The sequence below is a fragment of the Calonectris borealis genome, chromosome 1 (assembly GCF_964195595.1).
Source record: "Calonectris borealis chromosome 1, bCalBor7.hap1.2, whole genome shotgun sequence".
NCBI lineage: Eukaryota > Metazoa > Chordata > Aves > Procellariiformes > Procellariidae > Calonectris > Calonectris borealis.
The window spans coordinates 59168303-59184186 of NC_134312.1; the positions used below are offsets into that span (position 1 = coordinate 59168303).

At 50.5% G+C, this 15884-nt stretch overlaps 1 protein-coding gene across 1 annotated transcript; it reads right to left on the reverse strand.

The window, feature by feature from the left end:
* Nucleotides 1-290: 290 nt before the first annotated feature.
* On the reverse strand, nucleotides 291-6794 carry HMOX1 (heme oxygenase 1). Its single transcript, XM_075156290.1, has 5 exons — nucleotides 6560-6794; nucleotides 6122-6242; nucleotides 3241-3732; nucleotides 2528-2636; nucleotides 291-1018 (listed from the first exon to the last, which is right to left on the reverse strand). The coding sequence occupies exons 1-5, from the start codon at nucleotides 6589-6591 to the stop codon at nucleotides 882-884; spliced, it is 891 nt and encodes a 296-aa protein (XP_075012391.1). The 5' UTR covers nucleotides 6592-6794; the 3' UTR covers nucleotides 291-881.
* Between the last annotated feature and the right edge of the window lie 9090 nt (nucleotides 6795-15884).

Consider the following 15884-nt stretch of genomic DNA (forward strand, 5'->3'; position numbering starts at 1 on the left):
CAGCTCTTACGTACAGCTTCCACCCCTTAAAGATACTTTGTACACTCACAGAATTTCATTTCTAGAAATAGAGACCAGCGTGTAGGAGCTGAAGAAACCTGCCCCAGCTTCTAACAGGTTATTGTTAGCACTGCGTGGGAGCAGAGTCTGGCTCTGATGGTAGCTCCCACTTTCGTCTATTGTAATGTCTCTGGAGGCAGCAGCTCCAAAAGACATAAAACTGGGAGGAACAAAGACACCTCCTTTCTCCCCCGGTAAGGCTTTAATAATAGGAAACACCAGGCCTGACAACTTTGCATTGAAGTTTATTATGTGTATAAATTATATAACCAGACAAGAGAATGACACTGTATCTTCAACAACCGTCTTCTGCTTTTTAAAAAACAAAAATGATTGGAAAAAGAATTACAAAGACCTACTAGTGTCATATAAAACAGTCTATAACCCACAGGAGCCGTGTGGCTCCACAGAAAAAGTGATCACAGTATTATCTAGCAGGATAAAAATTGAGCAGAGCTCCGGGGAGCTTTGTATTTCTGAGGAGAGACAGGTGTCAAAGTTGCATTTCTGTTCCTGTAGGATTTTTGCAGGCACTCTGTAAAGCAACGACAATTCTTGGCCATTGTTTTTAGCCTTTTCTATCCTTAGTTTCTGGTGATAGAGTTAGTCTCTGAAAAGAGCTCGCACCAAGCATGAGAGAGACTTTGCCTGCCCCCCTTTCAGCACTCTCTTTGATTTCTGGGGAGAAAAGTCTCCTAATATTAGTGGCAGAGCCAAGATCACAGTACCCAGTCGGGGGGAATTTCTCTCACAAGGACTGGGGAAGGTGGATTAGTTCAAGGTGAGGGAAGGCACGAAGAGAAGGTGAAGGTCCTGCTTCTTCACATGGCAAATAAGCCCACGGCGACTGTCGTGGCTAGGAAGCTGAGCGCCAGGATCCACCGCATCAGAGGAGTGATGGGCATCAGGTCTGTGTGTCTGCTGTTTGTCCTCTCACTTTCTTTCCCAGGCGCTGGACCTAGATCAAATGGGAAAAGAAAACAAAAAGTGGATGAGAACAAGTTGAGGCAAGAAGCTGCCGGTACGCCATGCTTGCTCTCCCCACTGCCGGAGCAGACCCTGCTGGAGTTGTCAAGGGGAGAAGGAGGAAGCCCAGAGCCCATCTGGGCTGGGGGAAACAGCGGCAGCAGGTTCTGCTTTCCTGGGGTGGGTGAGGAAGGGAAGCAGCAGACTTGACCTGGGAATCACAAAGGCTCACAACCTCTCTGACTGTACTTGAGTACCGGCCTCTTCCTTTGTCTCCTTACACGCTTATAGATGCACTGCCCAGCTCCATCAAACCCCTGCTGTCTGCAGAAGACAGCCAAATACTTAAGCCAGAATTTTAAAAGGCATTTTGTCTCCTACTTCTCATTGATTTAATTGGTTAGGCATCTAATGACCTTAAACAGGTAGTCCTTAGCACTCCAGACAAATAATCTTCCCAGTACAATTTCAGCATGGGATTCGTCATCCAACACCAAAATTTCCTGAAAATCCTACTTTTATGAGTGTATTGGTAAAAGAGCAGCAAAGTTTCACAGAGAACTTTTACTGCCTTTCCCAAAGAAGTTGCTTTAAGCTTCATTGTCTAGAGATGCGCAAGACGAGGTTTGTTTTTCATTCTTTGCCATGGGAAAACTGTGGTTCAATCCAGTATGCACTGAAAAATCTCCGTTTTAGTTTCAGACTGGGTAGGTCATAAAAGCTTTTTTATTTGAATCACACGTTATCAGGGAAACCACCCTCCTCTGTAAACATCTGAGCCTGTTCCTCACTCAGTCACAAGCCTGGCTCCCTTTAAAGGGATTGCTTTGCTTTCAGCCACTGCTCTGGCTTTGCCCAGTTTGGGATCGGTGTTTGTCAGTAGACTGAGATTTTTCAGTTTTGCAAAACTGATGGGCAGCCTGTACATCCCCACTTCCCAGCTGGTCACATTTCACCATCCAGAACAGTGCTCATTATAAACCCAGCACGCTTTCAAGAAGTGTTTTCAGTAAATACTTCTGGAAGGCAGGAAAATGAGCAGAGGGAGATTTAGTCCAAAAGGACAGGGTGTTGGATAGGGCTGTGTGTCTGGAAGAAACTTTTGTCAGCATCGCGGCATCACAGCTGATCTGGGACCAAAATTGCAGCCTTTGCTTCTGTGAACTCAAAGCCAGTTTTCCTTGTGGTTGAAACTCATGTGGCTAATGAAGCTTACACTTGTTAAAACCTAAAAGAAGGAGAGGGGAGTCTCTTCTTGTAAAGCTCCCTCATTGATACTATTTCTGGAGAGCCCACATGTGTCATCCTTGCTCTGTCATGTCTAGAAGAAGCTTTGCACACACCAGTGCCTCTCCTTGCACTAGCTACTGATGGCTGGAGAAGAGACAGGGCAAGCACCTCACGCTCGTTTCTCAGTCACTTTTACAAAGAAGAACATAGGAAGGGAGGAGAACAAAACCAAAGAGGCAATGTTAAACGCCTGCCCTTAGAAGTGTCTTACCGTGCTCGTATGATTTGTTAACGTTCCTTGTGCGAAGCTCTGCCTTTGGCTGCACGGGGTAACCATTCTCCTGGCCCTTAGACACCAGCTCCTGCAGTGCCTCAAACACCTGAGAAGAGGGAACACTGTCTCATTATGTGGCCTCCTCTTCTTCTTTCACTGGACCCCTTTCCCCTGCCCCAGGCACTTTAGGAACTAGAAGAAGACACAAGCCTTCAGTCCAAGTCTCCTGGCACTTTTTGTACAGAACATAATCTGCCTGTGGGAGTCTTTCAAACTCCTTGTTCACTTTCCAGGTTCTCCCTCAAGCTTCCAGCTTCCAGCTCATCCTTGCCCATCTTCTGATGGGAAGGAAAGCAAGGTACCTATGCATCTAGTTAGCATCCAGAGAGGACCTGTGGAGCTGTACTACAGAGGTAGGACAGATAGATGGTGATCCCCACTCCCAGTATAAGCCCTCATTCATATCTGAATAATGGCAAACAGAAGAGATTGAATTCAAACCCTAGGGGAGGGAGAAGAGCTTTTCAGAGACAAGCCTTTTACTAGGCTCCCAGGTTGGACAAGTGTAGCCATCCAAGTCTGATTATCTTGCCCTAATCCACAACTTCCCATAAGCTCCACAGTAGAAATACCAGCTTTACCTTTCCCCTGTAGCTATTATCTTGTTTCAGATGGGTGTGGGCAGGCAGAGCTGTCTGGTTGTTACTCACCTGTATATTTAGCAGGAATGCTTTCTTGGCCTCCTCCAAGACTCTTTTCTTAGTGGCAAGATCCATCTCGAGGGCATTCATGCGAGAGCGATAGAGCTGCTTGAACTTGGTGGCGTTGGAGACCCCATCAAAGGTGAAGAAAGCCAGCCCTTCTCCAGTGCTGGGCAGCTGGAGGGCCTTCTGGGCAATTTTCTTCAGCACCTGCCCCCCAGACAGGTCTCCCAAATACCGAGTGTAGGCATGGGCCACCAGGAGCTCTGGGTGGTTCCTGCCTACATAGTGGAGCCTCTCAACGTATTTTTGAGTAGCCTCAGGACATGGGATCTCTTCCCTCCAGTTGCTGCCGTAGAAGTACTCCAAGTCTTTCTCCAGGGCAGCTTTCCGGTGCAGCTCCGTCGGAAAATACACAGGGGCATAAACTGGGTTGTCCTTGTTACGTTCAATCTCTTCTTCCAGAGCAGAGTAGATGAAGTACAAGGATGCCGTAACCAGCTGAAAGAGAAGGAAGAAGATGAACTACAGGTGCATCTGTCTGTCTTCTTCAGGTTTTGGGGACAAATCCTACTAACGAAAAAGATACTCATGGGCACACCCAGTATGAGTCATGCACATCGTGGTGGTGCAGGTTTCCTATGTGGAAAACAGAGTTGCAATGTGCAGTGAGACACTGTTTAGCCCTTCCCCTTCTGCTTGAGGCAGCATCAGGTAAGACCTAAGTCCTTTCCAGCAGATATTGGTCTTACCTGCCCTTGAAAGCCACTGCCTTCACCTTCAAGTTAAAGTTCTTGCAGCTTGATGTAATGGAAACTGGAGCCCTATTAAATCATGTCTGGTCTATTCTCCTCATTCCCTCGGTCAATAGAGAGGCTATTCCCGAAGGTATATTTTCTGGTGCATTGTTCAAATCTGAATGCTTCAAGATGTGGCTTCCCTTTGTGGGGCCTTGTGAGATGATGACACACCCTGTTTATTTTTCAACATATTCATCCTGTTGGCATCCCACCATCCCGGGAACTGAGGCACCACCGCTCTCCTCATTCAGACTTGTAAGTGGGGTTGCCTCCTTGGTTGTCCAGAGGAGACAAGATAAAAGGGGGCTGGAAGCCCAGCCTGCCTCTGAAAGATGCCTTTGTGAAGGAGCGCTGCGAGGCTGCGTGTTCTCTCTATTTTGAAACCGTTGTTGTTGTTGTTGTTTTTCCCAGCTTACGCGATCTTTTCTTCTATCTGCCAGCTTTTCCACGTGGTGTAAGACAAACTAGCTGTGTTCTTTCTTTCCCCGGGCATTCTGTTTTTAGAGGCTGTATACATATTTACACCTACACTACCCCTTCCTTACACTGGAATCCCTTATCAGCAGCAAAGGGTAAAACATGAAGGTATCGCAGTACAGGTGAATCAGGTTGGGGGGGGACGGGACTATGCTGATGATAGGAGAGAAAGCCGTTTACTCTCCCACAAAGCAATCAGTTCTGCAGTAAAAGAGTTGCCGTTTCAACCTTTCCCCACTGTGCCAGCAAATAGGACTTTGATAAGCACACAGGCAGTGGCTCGGTTGTGGAAACAAATACTCAGATTCTGGGGAGTCACGTGTCAGGGCAGATATATAGGTTTGCCAAGAGAGTAAACAAAAATAGAGGGTTTTAAACAATAACCTGCTATCCAGCTTACTGGCAAAGAAACAAAGTACAGGAACATTGCCTAATTAAGAAAATATAACTTGACTGGTTGTTTTCAGAGGCACGTAGTGGTTTAATGGGAAACGTGGCTTTTGAAAACTATCGTTAATTTTTAAAACCCACATCACATCTCACTCTTCCTGACAGCACATAAATATCTTCTAAGAAACTGAGCTGTATTCCTGACGGCCTGACTTCTTACATTATTGCCAGACTGTCTCAAAGTTCACTGCCTAACCACTGCTGCACTTCTTAACAGCAGGAAGTCAGCACCTGAGATTAAATTCATGCTTGACTAAGGATCCTGAATGCGACCTGTCAGAAATAGGTAGTCTTTTTTCCTACTCTTATGGATTTATTTGCCAAGGAACAATTCAACAACAAAGTAATTAAACAACAGGTTGGATCGCTAGCTGGTATTTGCAAGCCCATGCGTCACATCCTATAGCCTCCCAGGAATTTCTGGCCCAGGTGTGTGCTTTGTTTTTGCTCATGGCTTTGTTATGTGGCTCAGATCCCAGGAATCACGTATCTAGCCAGGTTAGGCACAGACTAATGTCTGCAAATGATTCTCTCTTATCTTAAGAAAAGCAACAGGCTTCTACCTGTTAGTGGCAGACATGGCTTGCTCAAATTCAGTCTGCCTTTGAGTTATTATTGTTCATGATCTCAGTTCTGGTATAACCCAAGTGACAACTAAAACTTTGCAAATTTCAGTGCCAGAGATGATCCCACAGCCTCACTTTCTCATTATTCCATCATTATTTCTACCTGTGGCTGCTTAGTGTCATAAATTTAGTATTCTCCCTCTTTTTGGCATTTCAGCCACTCATGTATCTGCACATAGTCATACCTCCATTAACTATCATTGCCAATAATTAACATGCAGGCATTTATGAAGAAAGAGGAAAAAAAAAAACATTAATCCCTTCAACCTCTTTGTCTTTTTATCCTGTTTCAGCTTGGCTGCCCATCCTGATACGCACACTCCTGCCCTGCCTTCTGCAAGAGGAGCCGGTAAGATCTTAGCATGCTGGAGTTTGAGGAAGAGCATGTTTTGCACGGGAGGTGCTGATACCGGACAGCTGTAATGCACAGTGCCGTCCTCATCCTCCCTCATTTAGTCCCCAACGCAGCGATTCTGATCTAACAGTGTATTTCCTGGCAGGGAAATCCCATCCCCAAGCAATGCTGCTACGAAGTACCTTAAACTCGTGGAGCGACACCTGCCCCTTCTGGAAATTCTTCATGAACGGCGTGTTCTCCGCCTGCTCGTGCACCTCCTTGGTAGCTTCCTTCATCAGTTCTGACAGGTCCTTGGACATGCTGGGGAAGAGCAGCAAAACAGATGTCAGTGCTGTCGCTCTCCTCTAGCAAAATGGATCTTAGCTCTCTAGGAAAAAACTAGGGAGACTGGGAAAAGGAGCAGAGCATTCCCGAGAGCCACGGATAGAAACCAGGGAGCACCAGCATCCCAAACGCTGTCCCGAGCCAGGAAGACTGACAGACTCCATCCAGAGGTGAAAGCAGGAGCATGCCGTTCCCTGCAGAGCAGAAACACGAACAGCATGCCTAAAAGCAAGGAGAGAAACACAATACTCTGCTGGCAAAAAACTTCCCTCCCGTTCCCGTCCCGCTCTCACCTTTCGGAGCTGTGTGTCTGGGAAGTTTCCATGTTTCTCCACTTCGTTTCACTCCTCCGCTTCCCTGTTGTTTCTTCTTGCTCGTGCTTTCCTCCTTCCCTTCTGCTCCCAGGACAGTGAAGCTCTGAGCTGGGCAGCCCGGCTCTCACATCCAGCTTTATACTGCCAGGCCACGTGAGCAGCCAAACCGCTGACCTCAGTGCGAGTACGAACTTCTTGCAACACAACTGCACTTCCCCTTCCAGTGTGGCTGTCACATCGCATGCGGCCCCAAGGGACCAGAAGGAAGTCACCTGATGCCTCCTGATAACTAAGCACAAACAAGAGGATGTCCAGCAACTTGTCCCTCAAGGGTGCCTGGCTCTGTAACCCTTTCAGCGCAGAGCCCATGGCAGGCAGAGCCCAGGTGTTGCAAGAGGTGCTCATTGTGCTGGGGGCAGCAGGGCTGGACAAGGAGGGGTGGATTTACAGGGCCAGTGCCTGGGGCAGGGTGGGCAGCCTCTTCTCCCTGCACCCCAACCCGTGTCCTGGCTGCACCCTGCCTGGGGAGCTAAGACAACACCCATCCTCATCTGCCCTAGCACGACTCGGGTATAAATGTCTTATTTCCCATGACTGTGCACATCTCCAGACAATCTTTCGGGTAACATGGTACTTGTGGCCCATGGGATGGGGAGCTCAGCACTGCAGGTTAGGAGCACACCCCCTTCACAGCAGGGAGCACAGCAGGGACCCTAGGGGCACCCGGGGTAATCTGGCTGCTGTGGCACATGCATGCACCAGCTCTGGTCTGCAAATGCCGGCACTGCCCTTGCACAGTGCTGGGCGCTGGTGAATAAACCCTGTCACTTTGCACAGGGCCAGCACAGGTGTGCCTGCACTTATGCACAGAGAAATCCTTTCCCCTCTCCCTTGTGCATGGAAAAAATACTGTCCAATTTGTGTGGCAACTGGCCCCTGCTGTTACCATAGCTGTGTGCAGGGCAATTTAGGAGAATAGCACTCCATCTCCTAGATACCCAGAAGGCTGGGGTAGCTGGTGGACTGAAAAGATGTCATACAAGACTTGGGGGAAACTGAGGAAGAGACTGCAGAGGCTTTCAAAGGCAAATAATTTCTTTTTTTTGGGAAAAGAGAGTTGGACACGGTGCTTCTGCCAGTAGCTGGCTGCTCTGCTGTTTTGTCTGGTTAAGTGGTCAGTGAGGCAGCCAAGAGATGAAGCGGGGCCCTTCTTTTCCAACTGTAACTCTTCCTGAAGCAGGGCTAGCCAGGATGGACGATGCATTGGCCAGCTGTGCTTTGGAAAAGCACAAATTTTGCTTTCAACCCAAGAGCAGGGCACTTAAAGCCAGCATTCTCCTGCTGCTGTAGGGGTGAGAAAGCCCTGTGCTGCAGTCGTGCGCGGGGTGGTAGGGAGGCAGAGCCTGGGGAGGGGGGGGAAGGACTGTGGCATGTTCTGTCTGTCTGTCCCCTCCAGCAAGTCCCTGGCTTTGCTGGTGGGTGCTGCCATCCAAGCCGCGAGCCTCGCGTGTCTCCCTGTCACTGCACCCACTCCCGGCCACAGCTGGGTTTGGTGCTGTAGGTTAGAAAGCTGTCCTGGAGGAAAATACTCTTCCACGGTTGTTTTTTGACTGGGGCAGACATCTGGCATGCAGTGCAGCGCTCAGGAAGGATTACTCAGCGCTTCCACCCTGACTCAGCCAGACTTTTCCTGTCTTGCTTTTGTCTTTTAAAGCAACAGTGCATGCTAGCAAAAGCTGTCACGTTCCACTCCTACCCCCATGCCATTACAGACAACTTGCTGCTGGCTGCTTGTTTTTCTGTGAAGTAAAATAAATGTATCTCGGGATGTGTGAATCTTTGAAGCAAGCGCAACAAAGCCCCAAACAACCCCTGAGAGTAGGCTCCTGTGCGGAGTCCATGGGAACATAGGGCTGCATGGCCAGTCCCTCCTGAAAACAGTGATGCCATTTTTGCCTGAAATGAGCATTTCCCTCTGGCATCGCTCCTTAAAGCTCACATTTTCTGTCCTTTTCAGTGAGTCCGACTCTGACACTGGAAGCTGGAGCACAGATTGAACCTGTAGTTCTGGTGAAGGGAAGTAGGAAATATATGAGAATATGAAAATTAATAATATTATTCATTTTATGAAGCAATATGAAAAAAACCCAACCCTCAAGCCCTGCCCCTCCTTTCACCTCTGTTCTGCAGCTCTGGTAATGCACCCAGTTCCTCCCCAAGGACTTTCTAGTTGCTTTCAGGCCAGTGTTTTTATCCCCTGCCTGCCTGCCTTCTTCTAAGAGGCTGCATGCTTGCAGGCACTATAAAGGATGTATCCAAAAGGTCCTCCTCCTTCCTGTTCATCCAGGGTTGAGGCAGATGTGGATGTGAGACTGGGGCGAAGAGGGAGAGGGTGTCTAGTCATGTCATCCAGGTAGGATGTTGCCGTCATTCCTGGCTCATAACCGCTCTGCCCCAGGACATGGAGCCAATGTACCTCCTTCTGGATCTTGGGGCTTTACCTTCTCCTGGGCTGGTCACAAGAGAGAAGGGCCTTACTGCAGCTCACCTCCACTGTGAGCTTTTCCATAGGTGCAGGCAAGCAACCGTGCCCCATAACTGATTTATGCCATCTGATCTCTAGCTGATCAGGGTTATTTGGGATGGAGCAGCTGTGAGATTGGACCCAGCTCTCCGGAAAGGCCCAAATGCCCTGCAGCAAGATGGAAAGAGAACTGAAAGTGAGGTGTCATCATCTTTGCAGTTGCTGGCCTGGAGCGTTTCTGGCCCCATCCAGTGCTCTGCAGCGAGGACTTGTATTGCTTCGGCTGTGCTGTTGCTATGTGATGTGGGGAAGGTTAATGACACCGAGTGTGCCGATGTGCTGGCAGAGATTTGCGAGGGACCCTCTCTTCCTCAAAGAGAACTTGGGAAGTCGACACTTAAGAGCAATGCACGGGGAAGGAGGTGTGTGCTTTTGGTGGAGGGAACAAACTGGCCCCCAGAGCAACTCACTCTGGGCGTGGTGGGCTATGGGAAAGCAGAGGCCAGCCCGCATCCAGGTCACTAGGAGAGTTTGCTCGAAGTGTAGACCTGTGGTCTCCACTGTGCCTGCCAGAAGTCCTGTCATCTCCTACTCCTCCAGCGAGCAGCGGCTGCGTGGTGCCTGAGCTACTTGCTGTGAGGGCAATGTGCATGGGCACCAGTGAAACTGCCCAGGAGATTTCTAGCGAAGATGAATCAAGTAGCCTCAGGCAAGATATTTGTAATAGTTCCTGCTGGGCTTAAAAGCCTCTGTCTGCACAGAGAAAATGCTTAATCAAGAGATGGGTTAGATGTTGTTAACAACAACAGAAAGTTACTGAGGGGTCGGTGTTTTCATCAGGAATAGAGAAGTGGGGGATTTTCTCCTCTTTATAGACTTAACAGCGTGTTCTGCTAATAGATTTATGGTCAGAAATGCCTAGTTTCGCAGGCAATCACGGAGTGCCAAGTCAGCTCTCCTGAACCCGTGTGGGAAGTGCTGTCCCACGCTGGGCTCCGGCAGGCAGCTCCCGGCAGCTCAGCTTGGCTGGGCTGGGGAGGGACCACCCGGTGAAAACCAGCCTTCCCTGCTCGGAGGGGTTAATGGACTCTCTCGAACCGTGACACAGCAAAATGCACCATGACATAGCAAAACGCAGCTGCCTGGTTTGCACCCGGAAAGCTGACTCAGTAACCAGGACTTGCTGTGTAACTGCAGCGGGAAAAAAAAAAAAGTTGCGATAACCGCTTTAAATGATTTGCTGAAGAAGGGAGTCAGTGCTGGCGTGTACGGAGATACTCTGTGGGTTAATCTGTGTTTACCGAAGGGAGATTGCCTGGCCCAGCCCAGCCCTGGCAGAACTGACTGTGCTCGCTGCCCTCAGCATTGAACGATCCAAGTCTAGATCAAAGATATAGGTGGAAAAAGGGGGGTCAGGAGTGCAACGTACTGGAAATCCCCATGGGGAGCGCAGGCGCTGCAGCTGTCGCCCGGACTGGCATTGCTGGTACCTTTGGGAGGGTCCTATAGATGGACACGGCTCTGCTGGGCAAACCCCGCACACGGGACCCCCAGAGACCGACTTGGTGGAAGAGGGAGGTGCAGGCAGATTTCTCGGGCATAAATGAACCAGCATGACGAAAATAGGAAGTGCAGATTAAAATTCATATTTTTATAGATGTATGGATATATATGTGCTGCAGCGCATGGGTGTCTCCAGCGCACGGCTACGAGCAAGGAGAGAGCTTTGGGCTGGCTGGGAACAGAGCAGGGAGGAGGAGGAAGAACAGAGGAAGCACCCTGCAAGGCATGTGCCTGCTTTTTGACCAGAGACACAGGTCAGGCAGCGACCTAAAGTGTGAAGCAGGTCTCCAGGTTATGGGTACACTGGGCTGAAATTTTGGGGGAGGGTGCGCAGAGCCGACCACACTCCTCAGAGACTCCATGCTGATAGGGACAGACCCCGTGCCCTGCTGGGGATTTGCTTTGGGAGCAAAAGGGAGGTGTGGACAGGAGCAGGGCAGAGTTAGCAAATAAAAATCCCGTTTCTGCAAATGTTTCAGGCTGTGCCACCTCCTTTGTTTCAGTGCTACAACTGTGGAAAACAAAGTGTGCCCTGACTGCAAGACGGGACGAACTGTGAAAATCTGGGTTTGAAAATCACACACATGCAATGAGGGGGACCTTGTGCCACAGCTCACACCCCTTTCTCAGAGGAGCGGAGGAGATGGAGCTGAAACCAAGCTCTGCAAAGAGCGTGAGACCCAGACACCCACCCTCCCCCCGATTCCCCCCCAACAAGGTTTCCAAACCACCCCTGCGTGGTTCCCTGCCCCCAGGGTACGAGAGACGCGTGTCCTCCTCCTCCTGCGCGGGGCCGCGAGCAACCGGGGCTCTTTCTGGAGCTTTCTCCGGTTGTCCCGAGAAGCGGGACCGGGGCCAAGAGCAGCAGCTGCAATCTCAGGGCGGCGCGCGGGAAACCGCCCCTTAATAAACAGCCTCACGTGGACCTTGCTCCACCGTGACTCAGCAAAAGAGCCCGAAACCTTTACTCAGCAATACGGGGCGGCCCGGCAATACCTTGACTCAGCAGGACGCCCACGCTGGGGAAAGGGCTGAGTCAGCATTAGCGGGAGGCAGGCTGCGGGGTTTTGGGGCGCACGCAAGAGTGGGGAGTCCCGGCGGGACATGCGGCATCACCGGCAGCGGCGGAACGCTCCCCCTCCGGCTGTGCGTCCCAGCGCCCTGCAGCTGCGCTGGGGGGGCCGGCGAAGGTCAGAAAAGCTGGCGTCCCACGCCGGGAGAGCTGCCCACCTTGCTGACCCGGGGGCATGCGGGATGCTGTGGCCGTCTGCCCTGGGACCGGGACCGGGACCGGGACCGGGACCGTCCCCGCTCCATACGGGGGGAATCGAGGCACGGGAACACTGTTCTCCGGGTTGCTGGATGGGCGCCTGGCTTCGCCTGCGTTGGTGGAAAACACCACAGCCAGGAGATACGGGTTGTGGGAAGGAGTTTATTTTAGAGGCTGGCATGCGGGGCGTGCCGGCTTTAAGCGACTTACCCAAGGCCATACAGGGTGTTTGCGGCATAGCTTGCGTCCCCCCCTTCCCCCTCCCTTTTTCCTCAGTCATTCCAAAAGATCGCTCCAGGGCAGGCAGGCAAGACTGAATTTACCTGACCGAGCTGCTATTTGGAAGGGCTTTGTTTTGAAACTATGACGCTACATGCTAACGAGAAGGAATAACAAAAGAGGGGTAATCACGGGCAGATACTTCTTCAAAGCCCTTCATTTAGGGGCAGGGTGGGCTCAGCGTTGGAGAGCCCCGTGCACCGCGGGGCTTACGGACCGCAGCTGCTACTGTAAAAGAGTAAGAACATTCCCATTTTTGAGGAGGTCTTCCCTAGCATCCCGGGAGCCGAGGCTGTCGGCTCTGCGTGGCCGAGACCCTCTTTCCCTCCACAGTGCCTAGCACAGTAGGACCTTGGGACCATGGGTGCAGCTCTTACGCTAAATAATCATTAACAAGAGCACTTGAGCCGCATAGGATTTGAATTAAAGTGTTCAGCTGCCAGGTGCGGTCTAGGCAGAGGCGAGAGGGACAAAACGGAGTAAGCCATCCCCTCATCGCTCTGCTAGAGCCGCTGGTTGATGGTGTGAATCACTGCACAAAACCTCTCCCTGCCTGGAGGCAGCGAGGACAGGCAGAGGGGCACTGCTGGCAGCAGATTACCCACACCCTGGCTTTTTTTCTTTTTTTTTTTTTTTTTCCCTATTTGGACTGAAATTGTACAAAGAAGCTCAGAGAAATTGGCACCTATCTCCCACTGAGACTGGCCTGGTATTTAAGGCCCTGGTTTTTTTTTTGGTCAAGGAGCTAAAAATACCACTGAAATGCCTCGCATCAATTTTTCTAAACACAGATTTTCCTGCTGCTCTGTGCTGGAAAAAGAGCCTCCCCTAAAGCTGCGGGAAAGCTGTGTCCTTGCCTCACCCCGCCATCAAATTCACCTTGTGCCTGATCCACGCTTTTCTGCTAAGATTGGGCAGGAAAACACAGTGCCTGAAGACAGGCACATGTGGCTTTTCAGTGCTGGGAGGGAATTACCGATCCCCCCTGAGAAAAACTCTGCTGCAGAGCCCGACTCCCCGGGGGTCTCCTTGCCAGGGCTGAGCCCTCAGCCTCGCTGTTGCAGAGCCAAACACCCCTGCGCCCCCCAGCCGGGGGCTCCCGGCAAGGACCAAGGTCCAGCCCCACAGAAACACTGCTGGAGACAGTGCTGCAGTGAACTCTACCCACGGGGAGTGATCCTGTCCCCCCTCACCCATCTCCATTCCCCTGACCGCTGGCGACCCCGCCGGGAAAAGGAAGCGAATCCGCCTGCTTGTGCAGTCTGAACCTGCTGCGGTTCCTGTGCACCCTCACACACACAAGATTTTACAAGGATGACGGCAGATAGGGAAGAGGAAGCTTTTGCTTGTGAGTCCATGCCCCTGAGTCTCCGTTCCCTCGCTCAGGTTTTGACGGTCCCTGACACAAAGCAACAGGGGCACTTGTTCACCCAACACGCAGCCGAGTTGCCGGGTGCCGTGCGGGATGCTCTGGGTGCCCTAAAAGCCAGGGGAGAGCATGCAAGTCAGCAAAAGAGAAATCTCCTCGGGGCTAGGGACCACTTTGGCATCCATCACCCTGGTGCAAGAAGTCACCTCTGTCTGCGTGGTTTGTGAAATACCTTCAGGAGAAACAGAAAAAAACCCAGACTGGCTGCCAGTACAACTCCTTGTGTTGCACCGGTGACCACTGGCCACCTCCATTTCCTTGCTCCTGAGCATTGGGGCACCTACTTTTCCTCTCACGTGTTTGCACATTTTCCTATCCTCCTTCCTTTTTTTGTCTCCTTCCTCTCTTCTTGTGCTTCCATTTGCTTATGCCCCCACACAAATAAAAATGAGTTCCTACAGAAATGTTTTCCTTCCTCACAGCACCCCTCTCTGCTGCCCACTGGGTCCCCACCGCATGTCCCTTCCCAGCATCTCCATCTGCCCGAAGCAGCACCACTAAAAGTGATCTGAAAGGAAGGGGAAGTGGCTTTATTCTCACTTTATGAAGGAAGGGGGAATTTTGTTATCCAAAATAAGCATTGAGGAAGTTTTGATGTGGCAGAGCAACATGAAAGTCCTGTGGGATGGAAAACAACCTTCCCAGTGTACTAGCACGGGACACTTCTGTGCTGATTTGTGAGACGATATTGTGGGAAATCAAGAGATATTTTTGTTAACCGCTCTTTAAAAAAAAAAGATCATATACTATTTGGAGGTTAGTAGTAGGTAAAAGAGAAACATGTATTTTTTTGCCTCTGTGAATGCGATGCTGGTATGCCAAGAACCACACAACCCAAACATCATGGAAATTCTCACTAACTTTTAGCATATACTTGATTTTTAGAGATGTGGAGAAGCTCTGACTCAGTACAAGGAAGTTATGCCTTTCTTCAGCTTACATAGAAACAACTGTTCTGGGTCATGAAAAATATCCGCCCAGGTCAGGATCCTGTTCCCAGTGTGGTTATTTTAGTGGATGCTTAGACACAGTGCAAGCGCTCCTTCCTGGCCCCTGTGCAGTCGCAACGCCTGAATGCATGCTCTGGAGCGGTCGCCGTGCGAATCCGTGCTGGGCTAATGGTTGCAGCATAATACTTAGAATAAGGAAAAACTTTGTCTTGTTTTGTTTCCAATGGTTGCACAGCCTGCTAAGCAGGTCACTGTGAAGCGAGAGGTTGTCCCCTGCAGTTGGTGGAGCGCCGGCTGAGTGTGCGAGGGACCACAGCCATCTGGCGGTCAGAAGCGAGCAGGCAGCATTAGTTCTTTTTGAAATAGCAACATTAGAAAACACTTTTAAAAAGGGAAAGGCATTTAAAGGAATTCTTTCTAGTGGTGTCATTTTATGTTTTCGCAATCATAAAGCAGTTTTTGCTAATGCAAAACACCTGGCCTCTACTTAAAATGATCCGTTGCAGACCTGGCAGGTTTTTTTTCCAAGTTCCTCCTCAAAAGAAACCTTGCAAAATTATCTAAGCTATTACTGGTATGATCTATAACAAGTACGACAGTACTAATTTGGGCATGGAAAGATTCCGTGCCCTCGTCCCCATTCTTCATATTTTCAGTTGCTTGAAAAAAAAGAGACGTCGTCCCTGTAGGATAAGTCTCTGTGCTGGGCGGCTGACAGTGAGGAGCACCGTGACCATGGCTGGCTGCATGGTGGGGAGGGGACAGGCCTGGAGGGCCATGAGCAGCACTCTGAATTTTTACCTGTTGGTCATCGCTTCAAACTGACCCTACTTGGCAGCCACCAAAAACACTTCCCACCTGTTCACCCCGTGACGAAAATAGCGGCGAGCCAATTCCCCTGCGCTCAAGTCTTGCTTGGAGATGGTCCCCACTCGGCTTTGCCAGCTCCTGTGCCGGCTGTCTGGGGACAGAGACAACAAGGTGAGGGTGGAGAAGGGGTCTTTACCCTGAGGTGGGCTCAGGGCATCCCAGGGGCAGCAAGGAGGAGCTTAAACTCCCCGTGCTCGGGGTATACATTTGGGGATGGCTTCGTTTCTCTTCCAGGGGAAGCCGCAGGCAATGCACCGAGGGAGCTGGAGGCACCGAGAGCTTTAAGCGCTCACTGAGGCATGAACCGGTGTTCAAAACATCACTGGTGTGAACAGGCTGGTGTCCTTCTGACCTGGTTTCGGCTGGGATAGAGTTAAATTTCTTCCTAGTGCTGTGTTTTGGATTTAGTATGAGAAGAA